Genomic DNA, 18,235 nt, shown 5'->3' on the forward strand with positions numbered 1-18,235 from the left:
TATATATATATATTATTTAGTGGCGGAAATGGCCTTCCATATTAACCAGCCACAATGTGCTAAAAAACAACTATTATGACCAGCAAGTAGCCAGTCTCTCAACTAGGTTACATCAGATAATGACCCATTTTGACCAGCTATACTATCTTAAGCCCGATTTTCCAACAGGATTATAATAAATACATTTCACAAATACTTTGTCAATGTGTAGAATCTGTCCTCTGGTCCAGCCAGGGACTTAGAATGTAATAATTCTTACGTAGTTGAATAATTATTATTCATAGGTTTGAAACAGAGTCCCTAGCGTTACTCTTTTACTGTATTTGACACCTCTCAATAGGTGTGATTCGTTTAGGGGTGCTGGGGCCCATCACGCGCCGCAGATCGCTACTGAAGCTCGGTCTGCGCGCGAGCGGATGCACCGCGCCACACGGCTCATGCATGGCTCTTTTGTTTCTCTTTCTGCCGCTCAGCGCTTGATACGTGTGGATGGAGATATCTCGATGGAGAGAGGGTCTGGTCTCTGTGGGGAGCCCTCCTAGCATCGCCAGGGCCTCAAACATCTTCTCCAGGTTGGTGCAGTTTTTAGCAGACACCTCAAAGAGGACCCTGTCCTCCCCGAGAGACTGGCAGATATCGGAGTGCTGCACAGCTCTCGAGGAGTTTAAGTCAGTTTTATTGCCACAGATAATGAGCGGAAGCTGTCTGTTTTCTTTGGTCTTGGTCAGTTTGGATTTGGCAGTGAAAATCTCTTCGCGTAACGAGCAGATCTCCGTGAAAGACTCTCGGTCAGTCAGGCTGAACACCAGCAGGAATATGTCACCTGTTGAGGTCATAAAGCATGTAAAATTAGAACTCTGTAAACCTGGGGTTTTAATTAAACGAATTCAAAAGTAAATAAGTAAGAACACGGTGCACATACTGACCTGTCAGAATAGACAGTCTTCGCTTGGCAGGAAAGTCTCTCTCTTTGGACGCGTCCAGGATGTCTAACTGGTATCTCTCTCCACGGATGTGGTACAGTTTGCTGTGAAAGTCTTCGGTCGTGGGCTCGTACTGTTCCTCGAATCCATCATCACCCAAAAAACGGCGTATAATCGCCGTTTTACCCACTCGGGGCGCGCCGAGCACAACTATGCGCCGGTAATGACTGGGTTTTACGCTAACCAGCTCGTCGTTTTGACTCTCATATTTCATGTGCTTTGTTTTATGGAGCTGAGGCGCGGAGAAAGGATCCAGAGATCTGCGGGGTTTGCGTTCAGACGACGAGAGTCGCTTTCCAGTGCTGGCGGAGCGCACTACTCGCGCCTTTGGCTCTGGAAGTCTCCAGTGCGACGCGCACTGCAAATGCATGTCAGCTGTTGCGGTGCCTCCGGAATGATAGCTGCAACAGGAGAGCGTCGCGGTGCCATCAACTGAAAGAGCTTTATCAGTTGTGTTCACCTCTATGCTCCTTGTTGGTATCATCCAGAACGGCTGGTGCTGAGGTCGGCAGGACGGCGGTTTGGGGATGTGCAGCACCCCGTAATCTCGTTGCAGTGATTTGTACGCGGTTGCCGCAGTGCTTTTATATGCTGATGATGGATGGGTGGTGTCGTGTGGTGCGTCATTCAACGCTTTGGGTTCATCTGGTGAATCCTAACAATACCCACACATATTTAAATTAAGCTATAATATACCGAGCTAGATCATGATTTTGAGTATGATATTGTCTTCATAGTCAAAAAAAAACAAACAAACAAAAACTAAATATTTTTAAAGAGTAACTTACTACCACTCAAGTCAGGCGACGTAAGATTTTTTTATGTTTTTAACTGCATTTATTACATCAGAAATATAGCAAAATCAGTAATATTGTGAAATATTATTAGAATTTCAATATGTTTTCTGTTTGAATACATTTTAAAATGTAATTTATTCCTGTGATGCAAAGCTGAATTTTCAGCATCATTACTCTTCAGTGTCACCCGATCCTTCAGAAATCATTCTGATTTGCTGCTCAAGAAACATTACTTATTATAATTAATAGTTTTCCAACCAAGATTTGCAAGTCACAAAGAAACATAACTAAAAGCCAGTCTGGAACGGTCCACACCGCTCAGGTCTGAAATACTGTAAAAAGACAAGCAAAGTGGTACAGACAGTTAAAAGTCCCAGTGCTTTTGTGCTAAATATAAGCACTCTTATAACACTGCTCAAATAATTAAACACATGAACCAGAGCCAGTTGTTGTATAATATTGTTTTTGAAATAGATATGTCAATGAGCAGCTTTTAGTATAAAGGCATGAGTAGCGTGTGGGTAGTAACCTTTCAGCTTATTTCATCAATCGTCTGGATAATTGTAGGGTTGCTAATGACTGACTTTCCAAAATATATAGCTTAATTTTCATTCACTGAATGATTTCCAGATGGAAAGCCCATTTAATTTGTGTGGGCGCACAGGAACATTTGGTCAAAGAGGTAAAGGTTTATGACCTTCTGTTTTTCTGTGTGTCTAGATGAGACTGGTACCTTGGGAATCACATCTATATGAATGAGTCTGTTTCACATTCCATTAATACCTATGTGCGTAATGATACTGATGGCTCTCTTTTAATAGAAACAGAAAAACAGCTGACATTCATAGTGCAATAAATCTAATTGAAGCATCAGGACAATAATCCATAGGTATGATCACGACCACGATTCTCTCTTGCAGCACCCTTGTGGAAAAGAAGTACACTTTCACATACTTTTGAAGACTTAAGTGTGAACTGACTGTAATGTTTTCAGACACCTAAATGCATGTTATTTACAATTAAATTACATTTATATTAAATGCAGTTATTAAGTGCTTTTTGACCCACTTAAGAAGAACAGCTTTATAATTTCATAATCTCATAATTACTTCTGTTGTCTTTGAAAAATCGTTAAAGTGAACTGAATATACTGACAAACATTTAAACTAAAATATACTTTAATGTCATTTCTATTGAAACTTGTATGTTATGCTTTCAAATATATTTGTAATGGTTGCAATTTAGTGCACTTATATTAACTTCAAATGTAATATTAAATAACACACTGCAGTTAAAATTATAATAATTTATTTTACATGTGCTTTAGTATGTTAGTCAACGCATAATAAGCGTATTTTAAAACATGACAGGATTACTAAAACATAATGATTTACTTTTAATTTGACACTAGTTTGTATTTGTAATGAAAATTAAGATGTGCTTAGTATTAATGTAGTAATTTGAAACATTTAAATGTTCCAAAAAGGCCCAAATATTTAGATGAAATATCACCAATATCAAGAATTATCAAGAACATTCTGGCAATATGAGAGCATCTGCACATCAAGGTAACTTCATTACTTAACTGAAGACAAATCCTCACCTTCTGCTGCATAAACAACACCTACTGTACATCTCTGACAGTCTCAGCTTTACTCCATCCAGTCAAGGCTACTCTGAACTGGTGCATGGTGTGCTTTGCTTTTCTTCTGCAGTGCTTGAGACTAAATGTTCTCCGCAGAGAATGGAATATACATCACCATGGCAACTCTGAACTTTATAACACTGCTTTCCAGAATCTATTCCATAACTCTTAAAAGCTGAGGACATGCCTTTTGTGAGCCGTCACAATATCACACACTCCTCTTTAGGCCTTGTGTTCAGTTTAATGACCCTGCTTTCCATTGTGCTGAGATGTACAGAGAACTTGAAGGCACGTATGGCACGCATGTTTTCTCATTGGTAGAATTCGCTAAGTAATTGTGTTCAGTGAAGATAAAATGTGATGTTGTCATGGCCTAAAATGATCCATTATCGCAACGAATACTTATTTAGATTAAATAAGTCAAAATGTGTTATATTGAGTCAGCTTAAAAAGAGTTCTGTGCACATTGTTCACTTTCTTTACATGGTTGAAACTTCATCTTGTTTCTTGAAAACAAAATGCATTTTGTTTTAAATTACTGACAAGATCACATGAACACTCTTGAGACCAAAATGCACAAAACACCTTAAAACGTCAGTCACAGAGCTGAAAAATGAAATGTGATGTATAACAATTAACATACATTTATTTCACATTTGTTTAACAATCAACATCATTTTAACTAGAGGCGAACACATTTTGAAATGAGTAAGTTTGCGATATAAATTATGAGTAACTTCTAAGACAGCAAGTCACAAAATATGACAACAAAATCAACAACAGTGTAAATAAAATGGACAAATCACACAGTGCAGCCATAATAATAATTAACGCTCTTGTGCTGCTTGGTCATTTAAGATTTACAATATTCATTTTCAGCTCAAAAAGTGCATTTTTCAAGCTTGCTTAGTACTAAAATACAGTACATTCATTTCACTGAAAAAAAAAAAAAAATCTGTCATTTCTGACTGCCACACGAGCAGCACCAGAGGGTTAATTTTCATTAAATATAACTAATTATACTAATTAATCTGTATACCAAGATGCTTTAGATGCTTTACTTTTGTTCCTAAAAACTTGCTTGATCATTTTAACACAAATTAATATTCACACTAAGAATAATTTTTATTCTTAGTCTATTATGTCTGCTACTACTACACAAATGTTGGTATATTGAACTAATACAGCATTATATCATTTAATATGATTATAAACAGAACAATTATTTTTTTGTAATACAAACCAAGTGCTACCATGTGAGGGCAGCAAAGGCATAATGGGTTTGAGGACAGCTTCTGTTTCTGCATTTCCTCTCATGTTTGTCATGCAAAAATGTATGTATTTTTTTTTTAAACCTTTCAATCAGTGCATCATGAATGTCTGTGTCAAGGGGTGTGATGAGTTTGTGAGTCTGTCTCCTGCTGTCCACCGGCCCTTTAACCTCCCCCTCCGCACTCTGATGACATCACCAGGTCCTTTGTTATGAAACAAAGAAATTGGCCCTCAGTCTTTTTTCGGGAAAAATGAAGAAATAGCATGGATAGACAGGAGGAGAGGTTATGTTATGTTAAATACAAAAATAGGTCCATCAAGCAACAATGCGTAAATGAAAGATTAAAATAAGTTTACCACATTGGATATGTATTCTACTATAGAGCTTACTGTATAGGAAATGTTTTAATGACACACATAGATTTGCACTTATAACTTTCCTGGCCTCATAACTTGTGCATTTTGTATGAGATATGGCTTGCAACTCTTAAAAATTCAGTCAGTTCACTTCTGTTTCAGAAAATGTTAGTCAAAGTATGATACTTTGGAAAATGTTGTCAACCACATAATGTCAAACTATTACTATATATCTGTTGTTTTATTTGACATTTACACTACCATTCAGACAGGTTGGGAAGATTTTTTAATGGTTTTGAAAGAAGATTCTTCTGCTCACCAAAGCTGCATTTATTTGATCAAAATACAGTAAAACATTCTGAAATATTATTACCATTGAAAATAATTTATTTCTGTTTGAATATATTTTAAAATGTGATTCAATCCTGTGATGCAAGCTGAATTTTCAGCATCATCCTTCAGAAATCCTTCCAATATTCTGATTTAGCGCTCATGAAACATTTCTTATTAATATCATTGTTGAAATCAGTTATGCTGCATAATATTTTTGTGAAAATCATCATGACGCTTTTTTTAGGATTTGTTGATGAGTAGTACGTTTAACATGACAGCATTCATTTGAAATAGAAATCTTTTGTAATGTTATGTCTTAACTGTCATTTTTTTTTTAATCAATTTCATGTATCCTTGCTAAATACAAATCCGATTCCAAAAAAGTTGGGACACTGTACAAATTGTGAGTAAAAAAGGAATGGAATAATTTACAAATCTCATAAACTTATATTTTATTCACAATAGAATATAGATAACATATCAAATGTTGAAAGTGAGACATTTTGAAATGCCATGCCAAATATTGGCTCATTTTGGATTTCATGACAGCTACACATTCAAAAAAAGTTGGGACAGGTAGCAATAAGAGGCTGGAAAAGTTAAATGTACATAAGGAACAGCTGGAGGACCAATTTGCAACTTATTAGGTCAATTGGCAACATGATTGGGTATAAAAAGAGCCTCCCAGAGTGGCAGTGTCTCTCAGAAGTCAAGATGGGCAGAGGATCACCAATTCCCCCAATGCTGCAGCCAAAAATAGTGAAGCAATATCCGAAAGGAGTTTCTCAGAGGAAAAATTGCAAATAGTATGAAGTTATCATCATCTACAGTGCATAATATCATCCAAAGATTCAGAGAATCTGGAACAATCTCTGTGGGTAAGGGTCAAGGCCGGAAAACCATACTGGATACCCGTGATCTTCTGGCCCTTAGACGGCACTGCATCACATACAGGAATGCTACTGTAATGGAAATCACAACATGGGCTCAGGAATACTTCCAGAAAACATTGTTCTGTTTAGACAAGAATGGGACAACATTCTTATTCCTAAACTTGAGCAACTTGTCTCCTCAGTCCCCAGATGTTTGCAGACTGTTATAAAAAGAAAAGGGGATGCCACACAGTGGTAAACATGGCCTTGTCCCAACTTTTTTGAGATGTGTTGATGCCATGAAATTTAAAATCAACTGTTGATTTTATCTATGTTGTTTTCTGAATAAAATATTGAAATTTGAAACTTCCACATTATTGCATTCTGTTTTTATTCACAATTTGTACAGTGTCCCAACTTTTTTGGAATTTTTTATTTTTTTTTAAATAATAAAAATCTTACTGACCCTAAACTTTTGAATGGTATTACTACATATTATTACTAAAATGTCTAAATACAACAGATGTACCTGATTTTATTTCTCGCAATAAATGTAAAATCCCCGTTTTAAGCATATCAGATACTCCTTACTTTAAGAATGAAGTATAATAAAAACAATTAGAATTTGTGAATTATCGGGAAGTGTCAAAAAAGTAATTTGTGAAAGGATTAAACACTGTTTGTCTTCTCACTACAATTCTGAGAAGCAGAATTGACACTTCTTCATTTTTTTTTTTTTACTTTGGCGGCTGTTCAGAGTGTCTTTGTTTATTCAGCAGAAAAGAGGGAGAGTATCAGTTTCTCAAAAGAAGAGCTGGTATTTCCAGAAACTCTTGCTTGGCCAAAACACTTGTCACCAGGAAACCGAAATTCTCTTCAATAGTCTTGCATTCCTTGGCTTGCTTACACACACACACACACACACACACACACACACACACACACACACACACACACACACACACACACACACACACAGACAGACTTCTATTGCTTGCTTATTTATTTACTTATTTACTACTTATTTACGTTGAGGATATCCCCATAAGGAGGTTTTGTCAGATTAAGTTCAGTTTTTATCCCCAAAATATGGTTAATGATAATGTGGATCAAATGTAGCTGTACATATAGTGTGTTTTACCCACATCTTATTTTTCAATGGCATTTATTTAAGATAATGCTGAATTAGATCATTGTGTGGCTGCAAGTATTGCATAAGACTGATGAGGTTGGTGAACACTTCTCTAGTCTATAGAGCTATTTCATTTCATATTACCCCCCTCTAGGAAATAATGAATCATGAATCATGAGAAAAAGTGGTATGTAGATCTGTTGAAAGAGTCATAAGTAATTTAACACCCCTCATCTCCACCCCCTTTAAACTGGCACTAGAGCTGCCCTGTCATTTCCAATAGAGCACATTAGACAATTTCACCGTCCTCAGATACGGTAAACAATCTGGTGTCTTTCCCCCCAAAAGCATTACAGAAACAAATCCCATGCTTTTGTTAAAAAAACTATAAAAAATATTATTCAACAAAAAAAAAATAATCTATTAACAACATTAAAAAAAATAATAAACCAACAAAAAATTTATTATTCGTTCGTTTCTTTGCAATTATTTGTAAAAATTCACTTGCAATTTCTAAATGTGAATTCTGTTACTGCTTTTCTAGTGTCTCTTTAATTTAATATATTTTGTCTTAATTGTAATGTTTATTTAATTTGTTTTGTTTTGTTAGACAAATGCAAAACCACTCAAAATCAGGGATTTAAACTATTTAGACGTGTCCTAAATTTTAATAACAGGGTTGTAAGAATGGCAAATCCCATAGGAAATGAATAGAAAATCTCCTATTAAAAATTTTTGACCATTAATGATGACAGTTTATAAGCACCTTCTTTTACTGACCATTTGTTCAAAAAGGAAACTATATCCTATAAGCTATACAATTTAAGAGATGCAAAACATATTTTGTATAAATTGCAAAGTAAATAAACAATCAAACAAACAAAACTATAGCTATAGCCTACTTTGAAACAGTTTTCATTCATAAATTGCAAGTCTTTTTATTTATTTATTTATTTATTTATTTTTACAAATAATTACAAATAAAACGTCAACACATTAAACATGCTGGTAGACTGTTGGCAGAAAGTGTCATCTGAGAGCACGTTTCCAGGCAGAGCTGATTGATAAATCTGGACATTCAGGGTAGCAGCCGTAATTTGCATTCTGCCAATGACAGGCTCATGTGTCTCGTTTCGGAGCACAATGGGTTAAAGTAGACTGACTCTGCAGGCTCGAGCAGCCCTCCCTCCCTCCCTCGATTCACTTTACTGGGCTTTAACAGGGGGGTGCTCTGTTATTATCAGCGAGGTTGGCGCCCGGGACGTCGGGATATGTACCAATAACTCTTAACCGGATAGGCCTCCACGAAGCGAAACCGCAAAAGCACGCAGGTAAAACTTTGAGGCGCTTAACTGAGTTGAACGTCTGCTGCATTTGAGCCAGAATCCAGAACTACCAACACTGAAAACATGCGGAGATGTCGAGAGGAGCGCAGCTACCGATAGTTGGGACCTTTATGTCAAGCAATGAGAGGTAAGGACACAAAGGCCGTTCAGATGGTCTACGATTTTGGGTCTCGCGGGTCAACATAAGATTTCCAAACCTTACTCTATTATTCCGGCTGAGTCACGCGAGCAGTCGTCGCTTTCCGCATGCACCTCCACTGCCGCAATACCGCATTATGAAGATGCGATCGCTGCTAAAGGGGCTCTTTATTCCTGTCCCGCGAACATTTTAAGGGTGTGATTTACCTTCCAGTTGAAAATCTTCAGTCAAACCCATGAGAGGCATGGAAAGGTGGAAGAGCTGGATTGTTGTCCACCCGGATTGAGAGTGAAGTAGACTGCGAAGTAAACTAATTTATGAGAGAACAGAGGTATCTATTTTCTTATTCATCTGAAATATAACGCGATATAGGCAACGTTGCGTTACATTTAGGCAAAAGTAGAAAATAAACCCAAAGTACAACTTTTCATGTGGAAATTCTGTAGTTTTTTTTCTATAGATTAGTCATCTTTTTCATATTAAAAAGATTCTTTCTTTTGCATTGTGCCATCTCAGGCTGTTTTTTAATATATGAAAAAAAAAATGAATGCTGATATTTCTAATAATAGAATCACTTATGTACTATACAAAACCATGGTCATTAATTTAGGACTGTCCCCTACAAATGTAAAAAAAAAAAAAAAAGTGATAAAACCGAGATATTTGCTTGTCATTACAGAATTTACTTCCTGAAAACATGATGTCATTATGACAAACCTTTTCTAAAATATGTAGTTCATAGTTCATCATAGTTACTTCATTCCTTTTTTCTAGTACTTTCTTATAAGCCAAATATAAAACTGACGGTATATGATATTGTTTACACACACACACACACACACACACACACACACACACACACACACACACACACACACACACACACACACACACACATTGCATTTAACAAAGTATTTGTAAAATATAATAATATATATTTTTTAATACATAAAAAAAACAACCGCAAGTAAAAATGAGAGTATATAAACAACCCCACTCTTTCTTGTGCTTTATTTACCCTCTGATGGGTTTGGATAAGTAGACTGAGTTGTTGTAACGTCGCCTTGCATTCAGATTGATGAAGGAACTCATTGTATATTTGTGCCCAGGTGCCATCAGCACTTATTTTTGAAATTGTACCCTCTTTGCGCAGCACTTTGTGACCCAACAGACTCACAGCATAAATGTGACGTTAAGCAAACTGCTGTTATTGATTGTGGTCTAAACCCAGAGAGAGGAATGTGTCACCACATCAAGGCCATCCCCTTTGCCCTCTGAGAGCAGTTTCTCAGTGGTGTGTGAAGCATATGGCTTTTGATGTGTTTTTATTCTGGTTGTGGTCTTGTTCATATAAAGTTATTAATCATTTTTCAGAGGAAGCTAACAGTGGCTCTATGGCTTTGCCATTCAAAATACAATGTACAGACTTATGCAATGACGTGTGTAATCAATAACAAAAAATAAACAGAAATACTTCTAGTCCGGTCTGATAAAAATTAATAGTTTCATTGGTTTGACTGATCAAACCTATAATCATGCAGTCTCTCTACCACTACTTTAGTCTTTCTTCTTCAAAATTTCACCTTTAATTCAATGTGTTACCTGGTATTTCTTTGTAATAAATTCTGAGATTTACTTGCATTTCTTGAAAGTTAAGTAAAAGTTGTTTCTACACCAATTTGTCCATCCAAATCTCATCTTATGTTTACTGATTGATTAATTGATCAATTGAAGAATATTTTTATGAACGTTTTACAAATTTATTCAATGAGACCTATTGATCCTTGTAGAATTGGAGTGGTTTTATAAGACTTTATAACTTTTTTTAAATGAACGTATGTATTTTCCTGCAGCACTTTCTTGTTGATTTGAAATGTGTTACCTATTTGAACAGTTTCTGTTGTCCATCATGGAGTTCATTTTGTGGAGTAAGTGTAAACTGTGTGTTTCCATGTCTTTAAAATCCACCGGTGGTTCCTGCAATGCTGGGTTAAACCCTACTCTGAAGTAGGAGCTCATTTAGTCCCTCCAAAAGGTGTTTCTAGAACTAACATCGTTCCCAGTTCCTGTGGTGTGAACTTGCCAAAAAGTGTCTACTTCCGGCAATAGTTATATGAACTCTGAAAACATTCCTCTGGTGTGAAAGCTCCTTCTGTAGATGATAGGTTTGTGTTTGATTAGTTGTGTGTCAGTGACCTGGAGGATGTTCCAATAGCACTTGGTTAACTTAGTAGTTTGTTCATATTTTCCTAGTCTAGACTGACAACCTACATTAACTTGATGATATATCGTTATGTCCACGTAGTCGTTACACTTGTGCCTAATGTGAATTTCAAGTTTTGCTGGTTCTAAGTTATTTGTATCAGGGAAGCTGGGTGTCAGGAGTTTTACTGGTCTTGTCTTCAGACATGTGCCTTTCACGCAGAACTGATAAAGTGCATAATTTCTGCACCACAAGCTTCATCAAGCAGGTTTTAAGTGCTGAATACTCCCTTGTCTTCTTTGGGACAAACAGGTAGTAAACCCACAGCTGGGTGTTGAAATAAAATAGTGGTACAGAAATGACACACTTCAGTCATCTGACTGAATGGCACACCTTTAAGAGCCAAAATTATTGCTATAAATAGCTGTTAAAGGGATAGTTCACCCAAAAATTAAAATTCTGTCATCATTTACTCACCCTCATGTCGTTCCAAACCTGAGTTGCTTTCTTATGTTGAACATAAAAGAGGGTATTTTGAAGATTGCTGGTTATCAAACAGCTGGTGGTTCCCGTTGACTTACATAGTATTTCTTGTCCTACTAACATAGTAATAAAAGAAATACTATGGAAGTCAGTGGGAACCACCAACTGATGAAATATCAAAAGATGGCAGAATTTTTATTTTTGGGTGAACTATCCCTGTAAGGAACAAAAGAGCAGAAGTTTCTTCAGGGATGTTTCTTTCAAATCTGCCTTCCTCAGCTGGTGCTCATTTCTTTGAAGACATGTTGAATGCAGGTGGTTTGTGTTATTTTGTAGAGTGGAGCTGAGTTATGTCTTTTGATTTCACATTAAAAGAACTTGTCAGATGGTACCCTTGTGAAAAATGAGTGTGCTTAATTCTTTTGAATGTGCAATTGTAGTGTACTTCAAATCTTTTTTGCATTTGATATACTGAAATAAAAGGACACATAAGTGAACTTAAAGAGAGATACGTTCAAGTTTCTTAACACAGTTAAGTACACTTTTAAAAAGTGCACTATAATAGGGTATATGTCGAACGTCACCTGACCAAACCCAGAAAACAGGTCTCATCACTTCCGCTTGTCGGAGAACGTGCTAACAGCTGTATTAAATAATATTGATATCTATGGACTTTTAAGATAATCAGTTAAACTAGCTAGCTGTTTTTATTGTTGACGTTTTATTCCATTTTTATATAAATGTTAGTGAAAAGAATAAAAAGAAAAAATCACTTTTAGATATCATTCCGCATATGTGATCTACTTTGAAAGCATCTTAAGTAAAACTGCTTCATATTTAACAACGCATATGCAAAACACTTGAACCGGAAGCAACAAGACCCGGTTAACAGAATACGGAAGTCTGTTGCACTTAACCCCTAAAGTTTTACTTTAAAGTACATGGTAAATAATTATGTTTTTAATAATCTTTTGTCTTATGTGTTGACTAACATGCGCATGTAAAGTACTTGATTATAATTTAACTTTAACCTGTTATTTGATATTATATTTAAATGCAATATATTTTAAATGTACAAAATTGCAACTTCATTACAAATGTGTAATTATAAATATATTTAAATCGATGTCACAGAAGTTTTAATATGATATTAAAGTATATTTTAGTCTACCATAAATGCTTGTCAGTGTATTCGGCAGTACACTTTAATTACAACACTTATAAAATATTTACAACAAAAGTAATTATGACATTACATTTAAAGGTGTACTACAAAAGTGGGTCAAAAAAGCATTTACATGTTCAGCCAATTGGGTTTAATGTAAATTTTCACAAATACATTTTCATTTAACTGTAAAAAACATGCAGTTAAGTGTCCAAAAACATTACAACAAATAAAATATTTATTAAGTGTTTTATTTTACTTGATGTTATTTTAAAATGATTAATTTTAATTAATTTGAAGTAATTTTACATTTTTATGATTTAATGAATTATTAGCTTTTCATTAAACTCACAAACCCCCTTACGAACCCCAGTTTGGGAAACCTTGACATAATATGCTGTTTAATGCACTTCATGTTGTTAATAACAATGAATGGAATATTTTTTTTCTTACTCTTTGTATTTTTATATCAAGATGGCACAAAATGATCTTATTTAAATCAGTGCGTTAAATGAGTTAGTTCAAAAGTAATCGAAAAATAGTCTGTTCCGATTAAATTAGCTAAAATGCGTTATGTAATGTATTACGTTACTAATGTTACTCTTTTTATAAGTATGCTAAAATGCACTTCTTTTTCAGAAGCATAGGCTAGCCAAAAAGCTGATGAATCCATCGAAATATCAGGTGCATGTTTTGACAAAGTCCAGGGAATCAGTCCATTGCAATGAGGCATGTCTCTCTATTTTTTTTCAGGCTAATAAAGCTGTAGATTCTGCTGGAGATTCCTGACCATTGCGTCTTCGTGGCACACACTGCATCCCATCTCTTCTTATCTCAAACCATCTTGATCATCCCACACCCAAAGTCATCATGACTTCCTCTTCTTTACGGCGCCAGATGAAGAACATCGTGAACAACTACACAGATGCAGAGATCAAGGTCAGGGAGGCGACCTCCAACGATCCGTGGGGTCCTCCGACCTCGCTCTTGATGGAAATCGCAGACCTGACCTTCAACGTGGTGGCCTTGACCGAGGTCATGGGCATCATCTGGAAGAGGCTCAACGACCACGGCAAGAACTGGCGGCATGTCTACAAGGCCCTCACTCTGCTGGACTATCTGATCAAGTCAGGATCAGAGCGAGTGGGCCAGCAGTGCAAGGAGAACATCTACGCCATCCAGACCCTGCGGGATTTCCAGTACATCGACCGGGACGGTCAGGACCAGGGCATGGGCATACGGGAAAAGTCCAAGCAGCTGGTGGCTCTGCTCAGGGACGACGAGCGGCTCAAGCAGGAGAGATCGCAGGCGCACAAGACTCGTGAGCGTGTGACGGGAACCAGCAGTGGATCTTTCACAGTTTATGGATCTTTACCGCCTCCTTATCCAGGACATCACACCAGTCAGCCCAGCGTGGAAGTGCTGTATGGGGAAGAGCATGGCAGGGTGAGGCACTCACCTTCCTCCGTCAACTGTGAGTATGACTCTTCATTTGGTTTCTGAATGGCCTGGATATGAGGGTAAAATCACACGCTGATGGGGGCAGCTGAATATTAAGTTATGCACAATAATTTACCATTGTCTTTTACTGTTTTGATAAAAATATAGTCTTGCTGGTGTGTGAATTGATCCAGAGATCAAGCCTGAAATGCAGTAGTTGCTTATCCAAGTCAAAACTGAAATGTAAACCATAACATCATGATTAGCTATGGCCAAAAATCATGTTAACTACAGGTGCAATAGTATATTGAGTTATGGGGTTTTGTAGGTCAGTGGATTGGCATGGATCAACAATGTACTTTTAAGGATTCACTGATATTGAAATTCTTAAACTGATCATTTAGGCATCACAATATTGTATTGTACATTATGAAAGTTGGATATTCGTTTTTTGAGTGTTAACTAAACCAGTGAGTAATCTATGTCAACAGTGACAAATGTGTTCACACACTGTTTACTTAGAGAGGCGTGTCACACACAGCCTTGTGCTTTTAACCGAAATGCTTCATTCTTTTGGAAATTCTACTTCCTCTTTTTTTGTGAGAGTTTGATCCGTACAGTTTTAATGTGAGCTGCTGGGACAAACTTTTACTAAGGAATAGAGAGAAGTTTTAAGCTAAGAGTAAGGGCGGGGCTGACCTTGTTGCAATGGATGATGTCAGCGTGCTTATTAACTATGCACACAGTGATTGGCTGATAGTGGAAGGGTATATAAAGGTTTAAAAATAAAAATGTTGCCACATTCAAATAAAGATTTTAAAATGCAGGCTAAGTGTCACCAGTTAAACAAGTATATTTGCAGCTAATTGTTACATGTGTGCTTCTCATAAACAATTAGTGAATATGCATATAAACAGCCTTTTAATTAACAGAGTGGAATTTCGAGTTATGAGCTACTTTTAGCCTTAAGATGTTTTGTGAATCTGGGCCCTGATCACTCGATGCATGTGACTGGATATGCATCTACATTCTTTCCTTGTTCAATCATGTGCTCACTCTATGAGACTCTTTTCTTACATGTATGTTCATTTTTGAAGGCTTCAGGTTGATATTTGTCTGTGAGCAATGCTGTTTTAAACGGATAGTTCACTCAGAAATGACGGTTCTGTCATTTACTCAATCTCATGTCTTTCCAAACTGTATCTTTCACAGTAAAATGAAACTTTCACACAAAGTATTTTGACGCAGTTCGTTTCCGAACCCAGTTCGTTTGGCCCACAGTTTAGAAACTGAAACTGATGAGCTTTGAGCTGTGAAATTGATGGCATGTCAAAACTGTCATAAATGCATCAAAGATGTTCTTCCTCTGCATATTTAAAGAGAAATACACAGTGAAACTAAGAACATTTTCTGTTGTGTTTTGTTTTAGATTCATTGAATTCCTCACATATTTAAAGAGCTGAACTCCAGTATATGCATGTGGGGAATGTGCCTCTTCAGCATAATAATACTTTTATTAAGCAAGGATGCAATAAATTGTTTAAAAGTGACAACGACAACATTTATAACGTTACAAAAGATTCCTGTTTCAAATAAACGTGGTTCTTTTGAACACCAACTTTCTATTCATCAAAGAATCCTGAAAACAAAAACGAGGCAGCACATTTTGATCAAATATACACAGTCATTGAGCGCATAAAAGATTTCTACCAAAAACTGAAATCAAACCTCTGATGACAGAAAGAGCAGTGCGGTTTCACTTTTACTTACAATAAACCAACATCATTGTCATGATGCCAGGTATTTTGGGAAAGTACAGAAATTTCCCATCCTGTGTTTCCGTGGGTACTTAATGAAAAAGTGTTAATGGTCACCCTAATCACTGTAGATAAGGTTCAAAGTTGTGATTTGTGCCACAGAGGTGCCAGTGGTCATGTGAAGTTGACCGTATCTCTAAACCAGTGCATTCCAGGCCAGACGCGGCCATTTAGAGCCACTGTAGTGGAAGTGATCGCAACTGCAAAACAGCAATGCCAGTTTGTGGTTCTTTCCTCTCTTCTGGTCCAGGGCTGTTTTCTTTGAGGAAGCAGTTGTCATTTTATGGGCATTAAATGGCTTTTTTAATATAAATGTAACGTTACATGACATTGTTTATGTCTTTCTGTGGCTGAAACACTGATTGAGTGATTGAATAAGACATGATTCCTTTCAATAAGTTGTACTGTTACCTTCTGATGTTCATTCATGTTTATTTCATGCTGTAACTAGTAGTAAAGAGGAAGAGAGGATGGGTTCACATGCAGCTTGAACTGATGCGCTATAACGATCTGTCACAACGCATGAAAGAGCATCAAAAATCCCAGTTATGGTTCGAAAGCTCAGACATATAAAAGTAACAAAGCACAAAGCTCACTGTGACTATTGTATGAGAGGTGCACACTACAAATAGTGTTTAGTCAAGCTTTATTCATGCAGGAACTGAAAACAGCATAGACAAAAAGATCTTGGTTCATCAAAATGAAAATCGATTAAAAATGAGAAATCGATTTTGTCAACCCAGCACTGGCATCCACACTGCTGACATGTTTACCTGTTGTAAAAAAAAAAAATAAACACTGACACAGTCACAACGCCATCAGAAAAACAATAATTTAACATAAAATTTCAGTGCATCACTATAATATGAAATGCATATCCTTAATTAACACTGTCCAAACAGCAAGACCAATTGTTAACAGTAAGTAGTAACAAATAAAAGCTACACATAATGCTGAAATGTTCACATAATCTTTAAGTAACTAGGTTATTTTAAACATAAATAAAAATATTATGGTTATGATAATGTAAGCCCCATTGCCTATTCCCTCCTGTCCTGTCCCACACAGACACCCCATTGTTTCACCAGCAGAGTCAAACAGGCACAGGAAAGCAATCTAGCCCGGGCATGGGAGAGCGGTGATTTGGCCGCTTGTTTAACATTCAGTGGTGGTGCCAGTCCTTTCTGAATCAAGCATTTTCTCTTTTCTTCCTCCCAGCCTCCTCTTCCCCCTCTCACCTGGCCCCAGATCTGGAGCGCGCCCGGCCGCAGACGAGCGGAGAGGAGGAACTCCAGCTGCAGCTGGCCTTGGCCATGAGCCAGGAGGAGAGTGTTAAGGTAAAGTTCACACACACACACACACACACACACACACACACACACACACACACACACACACACACACACACACACACACACACATCAGGCTCACTGGTTCTCTAGTGGTCTTGGTTCAGGATGCAGATTTTACTTTGGGTATCACACAGTACTAAAAATATCTGGTAACACTTTATTTTAAGGACCAGTTCTCACTATTAACTAGTTGCTAGCATGAATATTACTAGTTTATTGGCTGTTTATTATTACTTATAAAGCATATATTACTGCTTTATTCTGCACGACCATATACTAGATCCCTCGATCTGACCCCATACCTAAACTTAACAACTACCTAACTAACTATTAATAAGCAGCAAATTATTTGAGTTTATTGAGGCATAGTTAATAGTCCCCAAAATAAAGTGTGACCGAATATTTATTGTACAAAAGTAACAAAAGTCATTAATCTTTCTAAAGTAACACTAACAGCAACACCAACAAAGTTAGTTACTAGTTAACGGTTAGTATTAACAAATAAGAAATCTTTCAGGTTGAGTAAAGACATCTTTATTTTTGTTTCAAATATACACAAAAGTCTTATAGCTTTGGAATGACATAATACTGACATTTTTGAGTGAACAATCCCTTTAATAAGGATAAACTATTAAAAGAAAATTGGACTTTTGTGGATTTTACACAAAAAGTACATTAGGTCCATCGTAACAAACCAAATATCTTTATGATTTTGCTCACAGGTATATTCAAATCTTTGTCTGTTATTAATAAAAATGGTATTTTACCAGGTTAGTCCCTCCTTTTGTCGTTTTCCCATTATATCACTTGCTTCCAAATAGAAAATCTAAATTAAATTGGCTTTCAGTTATTTAATAAACGAGGATCACTATCAGTAGAACCCTACCAGTAGGAAATAT

General features: G+C 36.5%; 2 protein-coding genes across 5 annotated transcripts in view; one reads left to right on the forward strand and one right to left on the reverse strand.

Moving 5' to 3' along the window:
- Nucleotides 1–1,638, reverse strand: LOC109053457 (GTP-binding protein Rhes-like). Its single transcript, XM_019070843.2, has 2 exons — nucleotides 927–1,638; nucleotides 1–823 (listed from the first exon to the last, which is right to left on the reverse strand). Exons 1-2 carry the CDS (start codon nucleotides 1,465–1,467, stop codon nucleotides 315–317), a joined length of 1,050 nt encoding a protein of 349 aa, XP_018926388.2. The 5' UTR covers nucleotides 1,468–1,638; the 3' UTR covers nucleotides 1–314.
- LOC109104901 (epsin-3-like) overlaps nucleotides 448–18,235 on the forward strand; it is a 25,729-nt gene continuing 7,941 nt past the window's right edge. Inside the window, exons 1-4 of one of the 4 annotated variants that reach the window (XM_042730125.1) lie at nucleotides 8,587–8,864; nucleotides 9,090–9,207; nucleotides 13,481–14,201; nucleotides 17,203–17,321. In XM_042730125.1, the coding sequence (XP_042586059.1) occupies nucleotides 13,598–14,201; nucleotides 17,203–17,321 (723 nt within the window). In that variant the 5' untranslated portion in view covers nucleotides 8,587–8,864; nucleotides 9,090–9,207; nucleotides 13,481–13,597. Of the gene's footprint in view, nucleotides 573–8,586; nucleotides 8,865–9,089; nucleotides 9,208–13,480; nucleotides 14,202–17,202; nucleotides 17,322–18,235 lie in introns of those variants that run through there. The other 3 variants (XM_042730130.1, XM_042730121.1, XM_042730134.1) reach the window with 3 other exon arrangements.

This window comes from Cyprinus carpio, chromosome A3, assembly GCF_018340385.1.
Source record: "Cyprinus carpio isolate SPL01 chromosome A3, ASM1834038v1, whole genome shotgun sequence".
NCBI classification, from domain to species: Eukaryota; Metazoa; Chordata; class Actinopteri; order Cypriniformes; family Cyprinidae; genus Cyprinus; species Cyprinus carpio.

Excerpts from the sequence above, each read along its gene's own strand:
- LOC109053457 (XM_019070843.2), bottom strand. The coding sequence starts at position 1,467 with ATGATACCAACAAGGAGCATAGAGGTGAACACAACTGATAAAGCTCTT. Across the intron at positions 824-926 it reads AAGACTGTCTATTCTGACAG|GTGACATATTCCTGCTGGTG; the intron begins GTCAGTATGTGC and ends TGACCTCAACAG.